Source organism: Gigantopelta aegis, chromosome 8 (genome assembly GCF_016097555.1).
Source record: "Gigantopelta aegis isolate Gae_Host chromosome 8, Gae_host_genome, whole genome shotgun sequence".
Lineage (NCBI taxonomy): Eukaryota > Metazoa > Mollusca > Gastropoda > Neomphalida > Peltospiridae > Gigantopelta > Gigantopelta aegis.
The window spans coordinates 80,174,027-80,190,190 of NC_054706.1; the positions used below are offsets into that span (position 1 = coordinate 80,174,027).

The 16,164-nt window shown below is 33.3% G+C and overlaps 1 protein-coding gene across 2 annotated transcripts in view; it reads left to right on the plus strand.

The window, feature by feature from the left end:
- LOC121378733 (cell division cycle and apoptosis regulator protein 1-like) overlaps window positions 1-16,164 on the plus strand; it is a 59,259-nt gene that overhangs the window by 34,959 nt on the left and 8,136 nt on the right. For both annotated transcript variants that reach the window (XM_041507019.1, XM_041507020.1), the window contains exons 14-18: window positions 267-458; window positions 5,221-5,424; window positions 6,030-6,080; window positions 6,751-6,840; window positions 14,439-14,481. In XM_041507019.1, coding sequence (XP_041362953.1) covers window positions 267-458; window positions 5,221-5,424; window positions 6,030-6,080; window positions 6,751-6,840; window positions 14,439-14,481 — 580 coding nt within the window. The remainder of the gene's footprint in view (window positions 1-266; window positions 459-5,220; window positions 5,425-6,029; window positions 6,081-6,750; window positions 6,841-14,438; window positions 14,482-16,164) is intronic.

Here is a 16,164-nt window from a genome sequence, read left to right on the forward strand (position 1 = left end):
GACTGGTTTATCGAAAGCTGTGGTATGTGCTGTCTGTGGGAGGATGTGTAAAAAAGATCCTTTATTGATAATGGAAAAATCTAAGTGGTTTCCTCTAAAAACGGTATGTCAAAACGACCAAATGTTTGATATCCAATAGCCAATGATTAATAAATCGTTACTTTCTAGTGATGTCGTTCCACAGAACAAACTTTTTAACTTTGAGAATATATCTGATATAATTGAGATTTACATTTTTAATATGCACTGTGTTTTGTTTTTTTCAGGAAGAAGATAAGAAACGCAAGGAAAAGCGCGAGAAGGCCAACCTGGAGAGAAAGTACGCCTTGCCTGACCACCCGTCTATAATCATCCACCCGTCCCCGACAGCGAAGAGCGGCAAGTTCGACTGTTCTCTGATGTCTCTGAGCGTGCTGCTCGACTACAGGCCGGAAGACAACAAGGAACACTCGTTTGAGGTGAGATTTTGTCTTAATTAACAATCACATATAGCAAGATTTTATGTTAATTAACGATTACATATAGCAAGATTTTATGTTAATTAACGATCACATATAGCAAGATTTTATGTTAATTAACGATCACATATAGCAAGATTAATTAACAATGCCACATAGCAAGATTAATTAACAATCACATATAGCAAGATTAATTAACAATCACATATAGCAAGTTGATTAACAATCACATATAGCAAGTTGATTAACAATCACATATAGCAAGATTAATTAACAATCACATATAGCAAGATTAATTACCAATGACACATAGCAAGATTAATTAACAATCACATATAGCAAGATTAATTAACAATCACATATAGCAAGATTAATTAACAATTACATATAGCAAGTTGATTAACAATCACATATAGCAAGATTAATTAACAATCACATATAGCAAGATTAATTAACAATCACATATAGCAAGTTAATTAACAATCACATATAGCAAGATTAATTAACAATCACATATAGCAAGTTGATTAACAATTACATATAGCAAGTTGATTAACAATCACATATAGCAAGATTAATTAACAATCACATATAGCAAGTTAATTAACAATCACATATAGCAAGATTAATTAACAATCACATATAGCAAGATTAATTACCAATGACACATAGCAAGATTAATTAACAATCACATATAGCAAGATTAATTAACAATCACATATAGCAAGATTAATTAACAATTACATATAGCAAGTTGATTAACAATCACATATAGCAAGTAGAGTTGGGCGGTATACCGTATGTACCGTTCGGTATCGGTATTACGTCAATACCGATTTACCGTACCGAGCAAATTTCAAAATACCGAAATTTCGGTATTGAAAAATATTTTCCGGAAAGCACTAATAATATATCAGACGAACGCTAAATGGATTAGTATAAATCAGACGAGAGCCTTGTGTATGGAATTTAATTGTATTTAGATGAAATTAGCGGGTGAGCCATAACATAGGCATACATTTAAAGCCGAGTATACCAAAAATAGCGCTTGATAACGGTATCGTGTCAATACCGAATACCGTACCGATACCAAGGAAAATCACCCCAAAAATACCGATATCGATACCGAACCTCAAATTTCAATACCGCCCACCTCTAATAGCAAGATTAATTAACAATCACATATAGCAAGATTAATTAACAATCACATATAGCAAGTTAATTAACAATCACATATAGCAAGATTAATTAACAATCACATATAGCAAGTTGATTAACAATTACATATAGCAAGTTGATTAACAATCACATATAGCAAGATTAATTAACAATCACATATAGCAAGTTAATTAACAATCACATATAGCAAGATTAATTAACAATCACATATAGCAAGATTAATTAACAATCACATATAGCAAGTTGATTAACAATCACATATAGCAAGTTGATTAACAATCACATATAGCAAGATTAATTAACAATCACATATAGCAAGATTAATTAACAATCACATATAGCAAGTTGATTAACAATCACATATAGCAAGATTAATTAACAATCACATATAGCAAGATTGATTAACAATCACACATAGCAAGATTGATTAACAATCACACACAGCAAGTTGATTAACAATCACACATAGCAAGATTAATTAACGATCACATATAGCAAGATTTATTAACGATCACACATAGCAAGATTTATTAACGATCACACATAGCAAGATTAATTAACGATCACACATAGCAAGATTAATTAACGATCACACATAGCAAGCAAGATTAATTAACGATCACACATAGCAAGATTAATTAACGATCACACATAGCAAGATTAATTAACGATCACATATAGCAAGATTAATTAACGATCACATATAGCAAGATTAATTAACAATGCCACATCGCAAGATTAATTAACAATGCCACATAGCAAGATTAATTAACAATCACACATAGCAAGATTAATTAACAATCACACATAGCAAGATTAATTAACAATCGCATATAGCAGGGTGTATACTACCAAATCAAATCCCATAGACGACAATAGTAACATATGTGGCTAAAACTCCTACCTGCAACGTATCAATCGACATAGACGCCACGGATATAAATACTACCACCCCTCACCCTTAAAGTGAATCACAAAAAAGTGGGTGTCAAGCTGCTCATTTCTGAGATAACGGGTAGCGTCTATGACTACCTTAGTTCCGCAGAAAATTTGAGTACTTTTTTTTACAGGTACACCATACATGTTCCAAGCACAAGGCTACTTGACACAGTGGTACTAGATGAAATAAAATTGCATACTTTTTTAGCTCAGATGAAACTAATTTTTTTTACAACCAACACACTCACATTTATAACCAATCACAGGACTTGTGGTGTTCACTTCTCTATCAAAAGTTGGGTGCACCTCGAACTTTGACCCAGCCGGAAGTTATTTGGTTCAGTACTACCAGCAAGATTAATTAACAATGCCACATAGCAAGATTAATTAACAATCACACATAGCAAGATTAATTAACAATCACATATAGCAAGATTAATTAACGATCACATATAGCAAGATTAATTAACAATCACATATAGCAAGATTAATTAACAATGACACATAGCAAGATTAATTAACGATCACATATAGCAAGATTAATTAACGATCACATATAGCAAGATTAATTAACGATCACAGATAGCAAGATTAATTAACGATCACATATAGCAAGATTAATTAACAATGCCACATAGCAAGATTAATTAACAATCACAGATAGCAAGATTAATTAACAATCACATATAGCAAGATTAATTAACAATGCCACATAGCAAGATTAATTAACAATCACATATAGCAAGATTAATTAACAATGCCACATAGCAAGATTAATTAACAATCACATATAGCAAGATTAATTAACAATCACATATAGCAAGATTAATTAACAATGCCACATAGCAAGATTAATTAACAATCACATATAGCAAGATTAATTAACAATGCCACATAGCAAGATTAATTAACAATGCCACATAGCAAGATTAATTAACAATGCCACATAGCAAGATTAATTAACAATCACATATAGCAAGATTAATTAACAATCACATATAGCAAGATTAATTAACAATCACATATAGCAAGTTAATTAACAATGCCACATAGCAAGATTAATTAACAATCACATATAGCAAGATTAATTAACAATGCCACATAGCAAGATTAATTAACAATCACATATAGCAAGATTAATTAACAATGCCACATAGCAAGATTAATTAACAATGCCACATAGCAAGATTAATTAACAATGCCACATAGCAAGATTAATTAACAATCACATATAGCAAGTTGATTAACAATCACATATAGCAAGATTAATTAACAATCACATATAGCAAGATTAATTAACAATCACATATAGCAAGTTAATTAACAATGCCACATAGCAAGATTAATTAACAATCACATATAGCAAGATTAATTAACAATGCCACATAGCAAGATTAATTAACAATCACATATAGCAAGATTAATTAACAATGCCACATAGCAAGATTAATTAACAATGCCACATAGCAAGATTAATTAACAATCACATATAGCAAGATTAATTAACAATCACATATAGCAAGATTAATTAACAATCACATATAGCAAGATAGTTAACAATCACATATAGCAAGATTAATTAACAATGACACAGCAAGATTAATTAACAATCACATATAGCAAGATTAATTAACAATCACATATAGCAAGATTAATTAACAATCACATATAGCAAGTTGATTAACAATTACATATAGCAAGTTGATTAACAATCACATATAGCAAGATTAATTAACAATCACATATAGCAAGTTAATTAACAATCACATATAGCAAGATTAATTAACAATGACACAGCAAGATTAATTAACAATCACATATAGCAAGATTAATTAACAATCACATATAGCAAGATTAATTAACAATCACATATAGCAAGTTGATTAACAATCACATATAGCAAGATTAATTAACAATCACATATAGCAAGTTAATTAACAATCACATATAGCAAGATTAATTAACAATCACATGTAGCAAGATTAATTAACAATCACATATAGCAAGTTGATTAACAATCACATATAGCAAGATTAATTAACAATCACATATAGCAAGATTAATTAACAATGCCACATAACAAGATTAATTAACAATCACATATAGCAAGTTGATTAACAATCACATATAGCAAGATTAATTAACAATCACATATAGAAAGATTAATTAACAATCACATAATATATATATTATAACAGGCTGCTTTAAATCTGATCGGGCAAGTTTATGAAAGTTGGATATAATTTACAAAGTTTCTTGGATAATTTTCTAATTTCAATTCCATTGTTCAGTGTTATTTATTTAATATATACATTTATATGCAAAATTCATAGCTATAAGTATTTTAATCCTTATACTGTCAGTACTAAATAATTTTGTGTGCCTTTGTAAGATAAAACATGAAGTATTTCCACATTAGTTAAGGATATACATGTAGTCGGTTAGGATTTTACATTGTAGTACGTCTATTTTTAACAATTTTGAAGGATAGTACCGCCAAAAGGTTAATCAAAGGAAACTTAAAACTTACCAGACATTAATGTCGTTTCCTCTCTTTTATATTTTTTTTTTTTTCGCTTTTCTAAAATTGGTAGAAAGCTAGGTTACAGTCACTGTGTTAATGTTTTGTATTATTGTTTTTCAGGTATCGTTGTTTGCTGAAATGTTTAATGAAATGCTGATGAGGGATTTTGGTTTTCAAATCTACAAGATGCTCTACCACGCCCCTCCAATCAAGGAGGAAGACAAAAAAGAGAAGAAGGAAGAGAAGGATGACAAAAAAGATGACAAGAAGGATGACAAGAAGGATGACAAGAAAGATGACAAGAAAGAGAAGAGTGCAGACAAGGTTTGTATACAATATGGAATCACTGACATGTCTCAGCTCGGATAACTATCAGTGTGTTAGTTTATATTTAAGTCTGTATCTTATACAAGTCATGGGTATCTGGGCAGTCACAAAACTTTAAAATATCATTTTCCAGGCACGGAAAGTTTGCATCTTAACATGGAAAGTTATGGCAAATGACAAAAATTTAATAATTCATTTTTCACCGTTTAAAATATTATAAAGAGAGAGTATCAATTCGTATCAAATCATTATTATGTTATCAGGTCATGTTAATAATTACATTATATTAACAGAATAATCCTTCATGGAAAAGGCCTTTGTAAAATAGTGGATTTTAGTTGATAATATTGTATGTGATGCCCAGCTTGTTGATTTTAATTAAGTGAAGTCATCTATGAATCAAGCATTGCTTTATAGCCTCTCAATTTAGCAGGATTCCATGCTTTCACAAATCCTGGATTTTGGGTCAGAAATGGAAGGTTATGATATGGAATTCCTATATCTATCTATAATATATCAATTTTACAAGTCCAGCAGATCCCTAAAACAATAATCCCCAAATTCAATACCTACTTTTTATTAGAGAAATATTCACTTTACAGGATGCAGCAACCCCGACTAAGAAGAGAAAAATGGAGGAGGAGGAGAAAGGGGTGAGATCAGTATCATTCATTTAACTAGTGTTTTCCCTAGCTTGTTTTAGCACGGTGCAGCACCATGCCTCAATAGTCTAGCACCATCTTGCCTTAATCAGCACCATGCTTCCCTGAGATTAAACAAGCCTTTTTCACTAATTCTAAAATTGCCTTTATAAAACACCCAGAAAGGTATTATTAATTAATAAAATATACCTTTTATATCTTTTGCCATTCATTTATTAAAGCAAGCACATTAATTATATTAATGTTTATTTCAATTAATTTTTGTGTATTTTTAATGAAAAACAAGTGCCCCGAAAATGTGAAAATGCCCCAAAAGTGTTTGGTCTACCATGCCTTGCCTAATTTCTAGGGAAATCACTATTTAACTTTCACTTCGCTTATGTCGTAAAACTATATAACAAACAGTGCCATTGGCCACATAAGTGATGTTAAAATTGAACATTTGCCTAAACCTTTTATAGGTTGTGCACAAAATGTTGCTGGTAACCTTTTTTCTTTTGCATAACCTACTTAAACCATGTATATCTTATTCTAAAAAGAAGAAAATAAAAAAATGGATTACACAATATTAGATGTACATGAGCACTGGGCGATCTACACTGATGTTTTAGCAATTTTCAAAGACTTGTGAAAACACAACTAATGGTTTGATTTATTTCAGGATGACAAGGACAAGTCAACAAGTGATGACAAGAAGAGTTCTGAAGACGCCCGGGAAGAGGAAATGGAGGAAGGGGATGAGTATGAAGAGGTGAGTTTTACACTGACAGAATGTCTCATCTTGTCACATTAGTCCAGCCGCTAAGGCCCAAAACTTGATTGAATCGTTCACTGTTTCAAGAAAGCATGAAACTTGGCACAGGTGTTATATGACATGGTGGGATCAGTTTAAAAACAGGACACTTCATGGATATACAAAAAGCTGAATTTATTGACTGTCTCTACCACCTCGGACTGTCCATTTCCAATGATCAAATGTTGCCAATTATGTAACTGAGCGTCTTGAAGACAAGAGCATGGTGTGCTATGCCCTCGCTCCTTCTCCAGTTATCAGTTGCTTGCCTTGCTGCACCAGCATTCTACAGAAGACAATCTCATGTCTGATCAGTAGAAGATTGTCTTCGAGGAGGTAGTCATGGACAAGCATTCCCACCCTCCCCAAGGATGTACACGAAGATTGTTCCTGCAGAGCCAATAATAAATGGAATTATAGCATTAACAGTTAACTATGTATTTGTGCATGTATCACTCCCAAACTAAGATTGATGATATGCTGACACCACTTGTTAAAAACAAATACAGTAGAATCTACACAACTAATCGATGAGGACAAGTCATTTTAATGTTTGCTTCTTATCGAAATATTTGCTACAAAAGGAACCGTGGATAGTTTCATACATGCAACACACTGTACCAAGACATGTAGAGTTGGTCAAATCACAGCTGCCTCACTTTACAGTTTGCAGTTTACACAACTCATGATCTCATAATTCAGAAGATATTCATAGTTTGGTGAGGAGACATGTGAAAAATGTTCCCTGTATTCGGGTTTCTTAACTTGGAAATAACTACCTGCTGTTTGTGCCGTTTTTACTGGTGTTGAAGTGCCATATATTTGTAATCAGTGGAAACACTGGTACCCAGGTTGTTTGCATTAGATCACATAAGCTATTCTTGATAGCTTCCTGTGCACATAAGGAACAAGATTACACTTCCATATGTTCTGATATCTATTTTCTGCAAATGATCTGAATACCAATCTGGCCAACATACGATCTACTTCTTACATGCACAAATAGTTTTATAGGTCCCTAAAATATGGCTATAGTCATGGGTGCAATGATTCTATCTGGCTTAGATTTCGAGATATTCCCAATAATGTTTTGGAATCACGGTTCTGTGTGGTTCAGTTTTCGACATATTCATTAAAAATGTTTATATATGGTCTCTGCAATATTGGTATATTCTTTGAAACAATGGTTGTATTTGACTTAGATTTCGATATATTCATTCAAAATGTTTATATATGGTGGCCATCTTTAAATCCAATATGGCAGACATATGACCTATTTTGTATATACATCAGCACATGCATAGAGCACCTTAAATATGAATGTATGCTTTAGAACTATGGTGTTGTCTGTCTTAAATTTCATGACATACAATTTAAATGATTGCTGATGGTGGCCATTTTGAAAATGAAAATGGCGGCCACCAGGGGTTAGATATTTTTTGTGTCCTGTTTTTAAATTGACGTCACTATGCTATAGAACACCTGTGCCAAGTTTCATGCTTTCCTGAAAAAGTGGACGATTGTTCGGCTTAACCGCTGGACTACATAGTTGTATAGATGAGAAGAAATCTTAGTTGATGAATATCTATGACCCTTTTATCAGTCGTACTTATGCAGCTCTATTTTCTGTTTGGTTATCTGACCATTTCAACATTAGTTTATGTTTATAGTTTTCTTGTTTCTGGGCTCCACTGTTTAAATAAGTGATGGGATTTCATGACTTTAAAATCCAGAGCCCAATTTCACAAAACATCGTAAGTAATTTTGCACATAACTGTAAATGTGCGATTAAACCACAACCACAAATATAGTGTGAAGTACACATATTTCATTTTGTTTTGTCTTTAAAATGCTCCATCTTCCAAAATGATGTAATTTTCTGTGTGAAATTGATGCCAAACATGTGTAAATGTTTGACCAGTATAACTGCTAGCCGCAGACGTAAACTTGCGATGTTTCGTAAACTTGCGATGTTTCGTAAAATTCGCTCCAAGTCTAGAATGTTCTTGAAAAAATACGTATATTGCCGTGTATTAGCCGACTCCTTGTATAAGCCGACCTCTTAGTTTGACCCTAAATATCAAGTACAAATCATCGGCCTCGTGTATAAGCGAAGTCATCATTTGTCAAGTTGTACATTGTATTGATTTCAATAATACTGTCAAAAAATAGACTTGTGCTTTTCTTTTTCATTGTATTTTATCCCCTTTAATTAATTATTATAGACACGGTAATCGTCATCGCAATGCTAACGTCTTCCATGCCGTGCAAAAATAATTGAGCACCATTAAATCATAACAGGAAAATAAACAATTCAAGCTATAACAACATATCATTGCACATAAGTAATTAAATTATTCACTGGACAGCAAATAATAAACTCATTAAGGAATGTTTAATCCCCGTTTTCCCTCCACACAGAAAAACGATTCTGTGGTCCATGGCTGTTGTTTACACAAAATTGTGTAATCCAATTGAATAAGAGCTTACAAAATGATATAGACAGAGGTGTCCAACAAAGATGGCAGAACACATTTTTACCATTGAAATGACAATAAAACAAGTAAATATTATTATTATTCATCAAACTATTAATGCATTCAAGGACAAAAAACTACATAATATTGCATGATGGGGTGTATTATTTATGTTGTACACAAATTATTGTTACATAAGCTGTGAAAGACTCTAAGGGTCTGATCAAAATTTGTAAGTCGGGGTCGGGAGTGTTTTCGATCGGAATTTTATGAACCAATATGTTGCCTCCGTGTTCAAGCCGACTCTCTTCTTTTGGAAAGTATTTTTAGACTTCAAAAGTCGGCTAATACACGGCAATATACGGTACCTTTATTTATGTTGTCCTTGAAAAGTGGTTGAATTAAAAAAATAAAAATTATGTTTTTTAGGTAAAGGTAGATTATAACTTGTTTTACCCCTCTACAAATGGAATAGTTGGTTATTTAAATTGAGTATAATACTGTCCTGTGATCCTACTTTTACTAAGTTTGGGTCTCTGTCCTATTAATACAAGATGGGAAATGACACATCTCATTTGGTGTCACACATTGTGTAATAAATGCATTCCCAGCATTATTTGCTTGCTGGTAAAATCACACATGGTTCTAGAAAACCATAGTAATATATATTTACAGCGCTCAAAGTTCTCGACCAACTGCTCGCATATGAGACTGGATTTTTCACGAGTGCGACCAAAAATTACTACCATACCATGAGTGCGACCAAACAAAATAACTAGTTTTGCTGGTTGGAAAGTGGCCAGTGCATTGACGCATACTATGAAATTCGTAGTCTTAAGTTATAGCCAAGTGACCCAACGTTTTGTTAATCTGCACGTGATTCACAACAGAATCATAATGCTTGGTCTGGTGACGTCATCAATTCTGAGAAAAATACCACCCTTTGGCCTACTGCGCTAAGGCTGGAAAGAAACAGCTTTCGCTGAACATATTTTTTAAGCAGTAAGTTTAAAATTTGAGATGTACCTTAAATAGGATATCAAATCAGTTTGAACAAAATTATAATTATGTATACCGATTTAATCGGTTTTATTAGGATTCTCGTCTGATGACGGTTAATAATAACAACTGGAAACGAAATAACGCCAAACGACTACAAAATCACGGTAACGCGGTTCAAGACGTTTCTTACAAATAGGCCGTATTTTCTACGTGGCTCCATTTGCAAGTTGACTTTTAAACACGTTCACGATTTTAAAGACCTTTAGTTTAAAAGCGAGTGTAACACAATGCACATGGCATTGTTACATTTACTTTAATTTTAACGCAAAACCTGAATTGTAATGTCTACATACGATCTGATCATCACGTCAATGTCTGGAAAGTTCTGACCCAGAAACGTGTATTTTTCATTGATTGGCGACTGATGATTGGCCATTATTTATAATTCGGCATCATGTGACCGTCGTAGAAGGTGAAGGAGAGAACTGTTACAGTTACTGTCATTCTGATGGTCGTGGAAGCTGTTTTTTTAATAAACTTGTATTTACTCTATTGTTTCAATTGTGATGTTTTATATCATTAATATCAAAGAATAAATTAGCTATTAAGAAGTACTGGTAGAACTATAATCATTACATTCTTCTATAGCTTACAATTAACTACTATAGTATTCATTGATGATCTGGGGAGTCGGAGTTGGGAGCCTGTGGGGGTGGTGGGGACATGTTTTGGTCCCCCCATAATTTGTTTACAAATAGGTTGTTTTTTTCATCTTTATTACGGATTATATATTTAATTTTTACTCAAAATTGCTCTCTTTACCAGTTTTAAAAATCTCTCACTCGGAAACACTCCTCCCTCAGTGGCGTAGGAAGATGCAAAAAAGAGTGTGTGTGTGGGGTGGGTGGGTGGGTGGGTGGAGGACACACTTATATTTATACACTTACACTATTAATAAGCAAACAAAAAGCAAAATATCTTAAAAGTGAGGGGCACATGCCCTCTTCCTCTCCTCTCCCCCCCCCCCCCCCCCCCCCCCACGCCAGTGCCCCTGTCTGCATTTTGTACATGATGACCACCATCCCCCTTCCAGGAATGTAAAAACTGTGTACTTTATGGATGCCCCTATGAATATTCATCAGTGCTCCAAACTTATTCCCCAGTGCTCCTAAAATTAGAATGTAAGGAGCACAGTGCTCCTAAAACATTTTTCAGACTTTGAGCCCTGATTTATATGTTTTGTTTTATATGTTGATCTTTCAGTACATAACGTAGGTTGTCATGGTTATTTAGTTTCTGTAACACATTTGATGTTATTACCCCAGCAGACTCTGATGGCCAGGAAAATAAAAATAATTTTCTCACTGAGAAGTTATTATTCATTTGTGTAACATACAAAATTATTGGATGATTTGGATCTTACAAGCCAATGACTTTGCTGCTACTAAATATGACATGATTATGAATAAAATACAAAGATATAGCAGTACTCAGAATAGTGTATAACGTTTTATTACACCGCGGTGACGGAGATACCCGTGAGAGATTTTTCATATCCCACAATGTGAGATATGCTTTTTGAGAGGTCATGACCTCCGATCACTTTTCGCACCCTTGTTTTGGCTTTGTACATAATAAATGTAGCATATCTTACCGTAATTTCACTTGAAAGCCATATTTAGTAAAAGGTACAATGTTTTAATCACAAGATTTTCTTCAAACACATTCAGGTGTGTTGTTAAAAAAAAAAAAAAATCAATTGCAATTTTGCACTGAAATTTTTCCAGCATTCTTAAAACTGAAACGTCATGTACCCAATTTATAGTTATTGTAAGGAGATGCAAAGTGACGTCATTGGAATACTGACGTCATTCAAATTCAAAACTAATTATTTCAATTCCTGTGTATTTGTTTGCTTTTTAGTATACACATGCTTTACAATTTACAGCTGTTTACTACTAGTGTGTGTTATTTGTTTTAATTATTTTTATTTTTGGGATGGAGGGACTCTATGACATTGCGAAAGCATAAATACTTTAATAGTATAAAAAGAGTGCATAGGCAAAGAAGGGTTATGCGCTCTGAATCACTCCGCTGTTTTGTTTACATTCAGTGTCCTGTTTAGTGAGAGACAAAAAATATATTTGGCGACTCAAAATATTTGGCGCGTTGTAATAAATAGAATACTATACTCGTCCCCGTGAGAGACCGTTTATATTACAACTCGTGTGTTGTCGATCGTACATCACTCGCTTCCGCTCGTGATGTACGATCGAAAACACACTCATAATATAAACGGTCTCACACGGGGACTCGTTTAGTATTCTCTAGGTTTACCTTGGTGGGCCCATTGGACTATTTCTCATTCAAGCCACTGGTATGTGCTGTCTGATAGTGCATATAAAAGATCCCTTGCTACTAATGGAAAAATGTAGCGGGTTTCCTCTCTAAGACTATGTCGGAATAACCAAATGTTTGACATCCAATAGCCGATGTTTAATAAATCAGTATGCTCTAGTGATGTTGTTAAAGGGACATACCCTAGTTTTTAAACACTAAGGCATAGTTTTCACTATTAAAGCCGTTTATGATCACTGAAATCAAAATTTATTTATATTTTATTGGTTAGCTTATCCATTTCCATACAACAGTTTTTCTGTTCATCCTGGTGTTTCTAATACCACAAAATGCATTTTTTATATTTTTAAAAATTCATGTGCATCTGAGAAGTAAAAATTATGCAGTCGAGTTTTAGTCTATTTTTAACGGTATTTCACCATTTCAACTTCACAGACTCTTGTTTCGCTCTCTTGTAACGTTATCCAAATGTGTTACGGGTTTGTAACTTAACCAAACGTAGTGTCCATTGTTACGGGTTTGTAACTTAACCAAACGTAGTGTCCATTGTTACGGGTTTGTAACTTAACCAAACGTAGTGTCCATTGTTACGGGTTTGTAACTTAACCAAACTTAGTGTCCATTGTTACGGGTTTGTAACTTAACCAAACTTAGTGTCCATTGTTACAGGTTTGTAACTTAACCAAACGTAGTGTCCATTGTTACAGGTTTGTAACTTAACCAAACGTAGTGTCCATTGTTACAGGTTTGTAACTTAACCAAACTTAGTGTCCATAACGTAGTGTCCATTGTTACGGGTTTGTAACTTAACCAAACGTAGTGTCCATTGTTACGGGTTTGTAACTTAACCAAGCTTAGTGTCCATTGTTACGGGTTTGTAACTTAACCAAGCTTAGTGTCCATTGTTACGGGTTTGTAACTTAACCAAGCTTAGTGTCCATTGTTACGGGTTTGTAACTTAACCAAGCTTAGTGTGTCCGGGTTTGTAATTAACCAAGCTTAGTGTCCATTGTTACGGGTTTGTAACTTAACCAAGCTTAGTGTCCATTGTTACGGGTTTGTAACTTAACCAAGCTTAGTGTCCATTGTTACAGGTTTGTAACTTAACCAAACTTAGTGTCCATTTTTACAGGTTGAAACTAGGGTCTGCGCTTTTAAACAAAACAGGACTTTAAGCTTACCTTACCTTATCATTGTGCTCTAGTGATGTCATTAAACAAAACAGGACTTTAAGCTTACCTTACCTTATCATTGTGCTCTAGTGATGTCATTAAACAAAACAGGACTTTAAGCTTACCTTATCTTATCTTATCTTATCTTATCTTATTTTACCTTACCTTATCTTATCCAATAGCCAATGATTAATAAATCAATGTGCTCTAGTGATGTCATTAAACAAAACAGGACTTTAAGCTTACCTTATCTTATCTTATCCAATAGCCAATGATTAATAAATCAATGTGCTCTCGTGGTGTCATTAAACAAAACAATTTTGTTCTTTCTGAATGCATGTACATGCCAGGATATCCAATATAAAGGGTTTTTAGAGAACAAAATATTTGAGATAATAAATAGAATAAACTCTGTACCAGTTATTATAAAATTTATGTCCCTGGTGAAATAATTTTCATTTGTTATGAGCTAAAGCTTTGTGACAGGTGAACATTATTTGTAAAAATAACCATGAACTCGATTGTACTTTCCTTCTTTTTTCTACAGGGAGACAAAAATGATGATGACGATTCCGACAAGAAGGACAAAGGTAAGCATCACAACTCAATAGTTTCTCATTTAAAAACTTCCACACGATAGTTTAGAAATTAGAAAATAGAAATTAGAAAAAATTAAATAATTATGTTGCTCTTAACTTTATTTAATTGATTTGATTTGTAGGATTAGGCTTGGCAGCTTTCTACAAGGAAAGGAAAACAATTTTCTATGAGTTGACTCCCTTTAATAGTGGTGTAATTCATGGGTTTTTTCCTTCTCTTGCAATGTAGTATACATACTGAAAACAATTTACTATGAGTTGACTCCCTTTAATAGTGGTGTAATTCATGGGTTTTCCCTTCTCTTGCAATGTAGTATACATACTGAAAACAATTTACTATGAGTTGACTCCCTTTAATAGTGGTGTAATTCGTGGGTTTTTTCCTTCTCTTGCAATGTAGTATACATACTGAAAACAATTTACTATGAGTTGACTCCCTTTAATAGTGGTGTAATTCGTGGGTTGTTTCCTTCTCTTGCAATGTAGTATACATACTGAAAACAATTTACTATGAGTTGACTCCCTTTAATAGTGGTGTAATTCGTGGGTTGTTTCCTTCTCTTGCAATGTAGTATACATACTGAAAACAATTTACTATGAGTTGACTCCCTTTAATAGTGGTGTAATTCATGGGTTGTTTCCTTCTCTTGCAATGTAGTATACATACTGAAAACAATTTACTATGAGTTGACTCCCTTTAATAGTGGTGTAATTCATGGGTTTTCCCTTCTCTTGCAATGTAGTATACATACTGAAAACAATTTACTATGAGTTGACTCCCTTTAATAGTGGTGTAATTCATGGGTTTTCCCTTCTCTTGCAATGTAGTATACATACTGAAAACAATTTACTATGAGTTGACTCCCTTTAATAGTGGTGTAATTCATGGGTTTTTTCCTTCTCTTGCAATGTAGTATACATACTGAAAACAATTTACTATGAGTTGACTCCCTTTAATAGTGGTGTAATTCATGGGTTGTTTCCTTCTCTTGCAATGTAGTATACATACTGAAAACAATTTACTATGAGTTGACTCCCTTTAATAGTGGTGTAATTCATGGGTTTTCCCTTCTCTTGCAATGTAGTATACATACTGAAAACAATTTACTATGAGTTGACTCCCTTTAATAGTGGTGTAATTCATGGGTTTTCCCTTCTCTTGCAATGTAGTATACATACTGAAAACAATTTACTATGAGTTGACTCCCTTTAATAGTGGTGTAATTCATGGGTTTTTTCCTTCTCTTGCAATGTAGTATACATACTGAAAACAATTTACTATGAGTTGACTCCCTTTAATAGTGGTGTAATTCATGGGTTTTTTCCTTCTCTTGCAATGTAGTATACATACTGAAAACAATTTACTATGAGTTGACTCCCTTTAATAGTGGTGTAATTCATGCTTTTTTTCCTTCTCTTGCAATGTAGTATACATACTGAAAACAATTTACTATGAGTTGACTCCCTTTAATAGTGGTGTAATTCATGGGTTTTCCCTTCTCTTGCAATGTAGTATACATACTGAAAACAATTTACTATGAGTTGACTCCCTTTAATAGTGGTGTAATTCGTGGGTTGTTTCCTTCTCTTGCAATGTAGTATACATACTGAAAACAATTTACTATGAGTTGACTCCCTTTAATAGTGGTGTAATTCATGGGTTTTCCCTTCTCT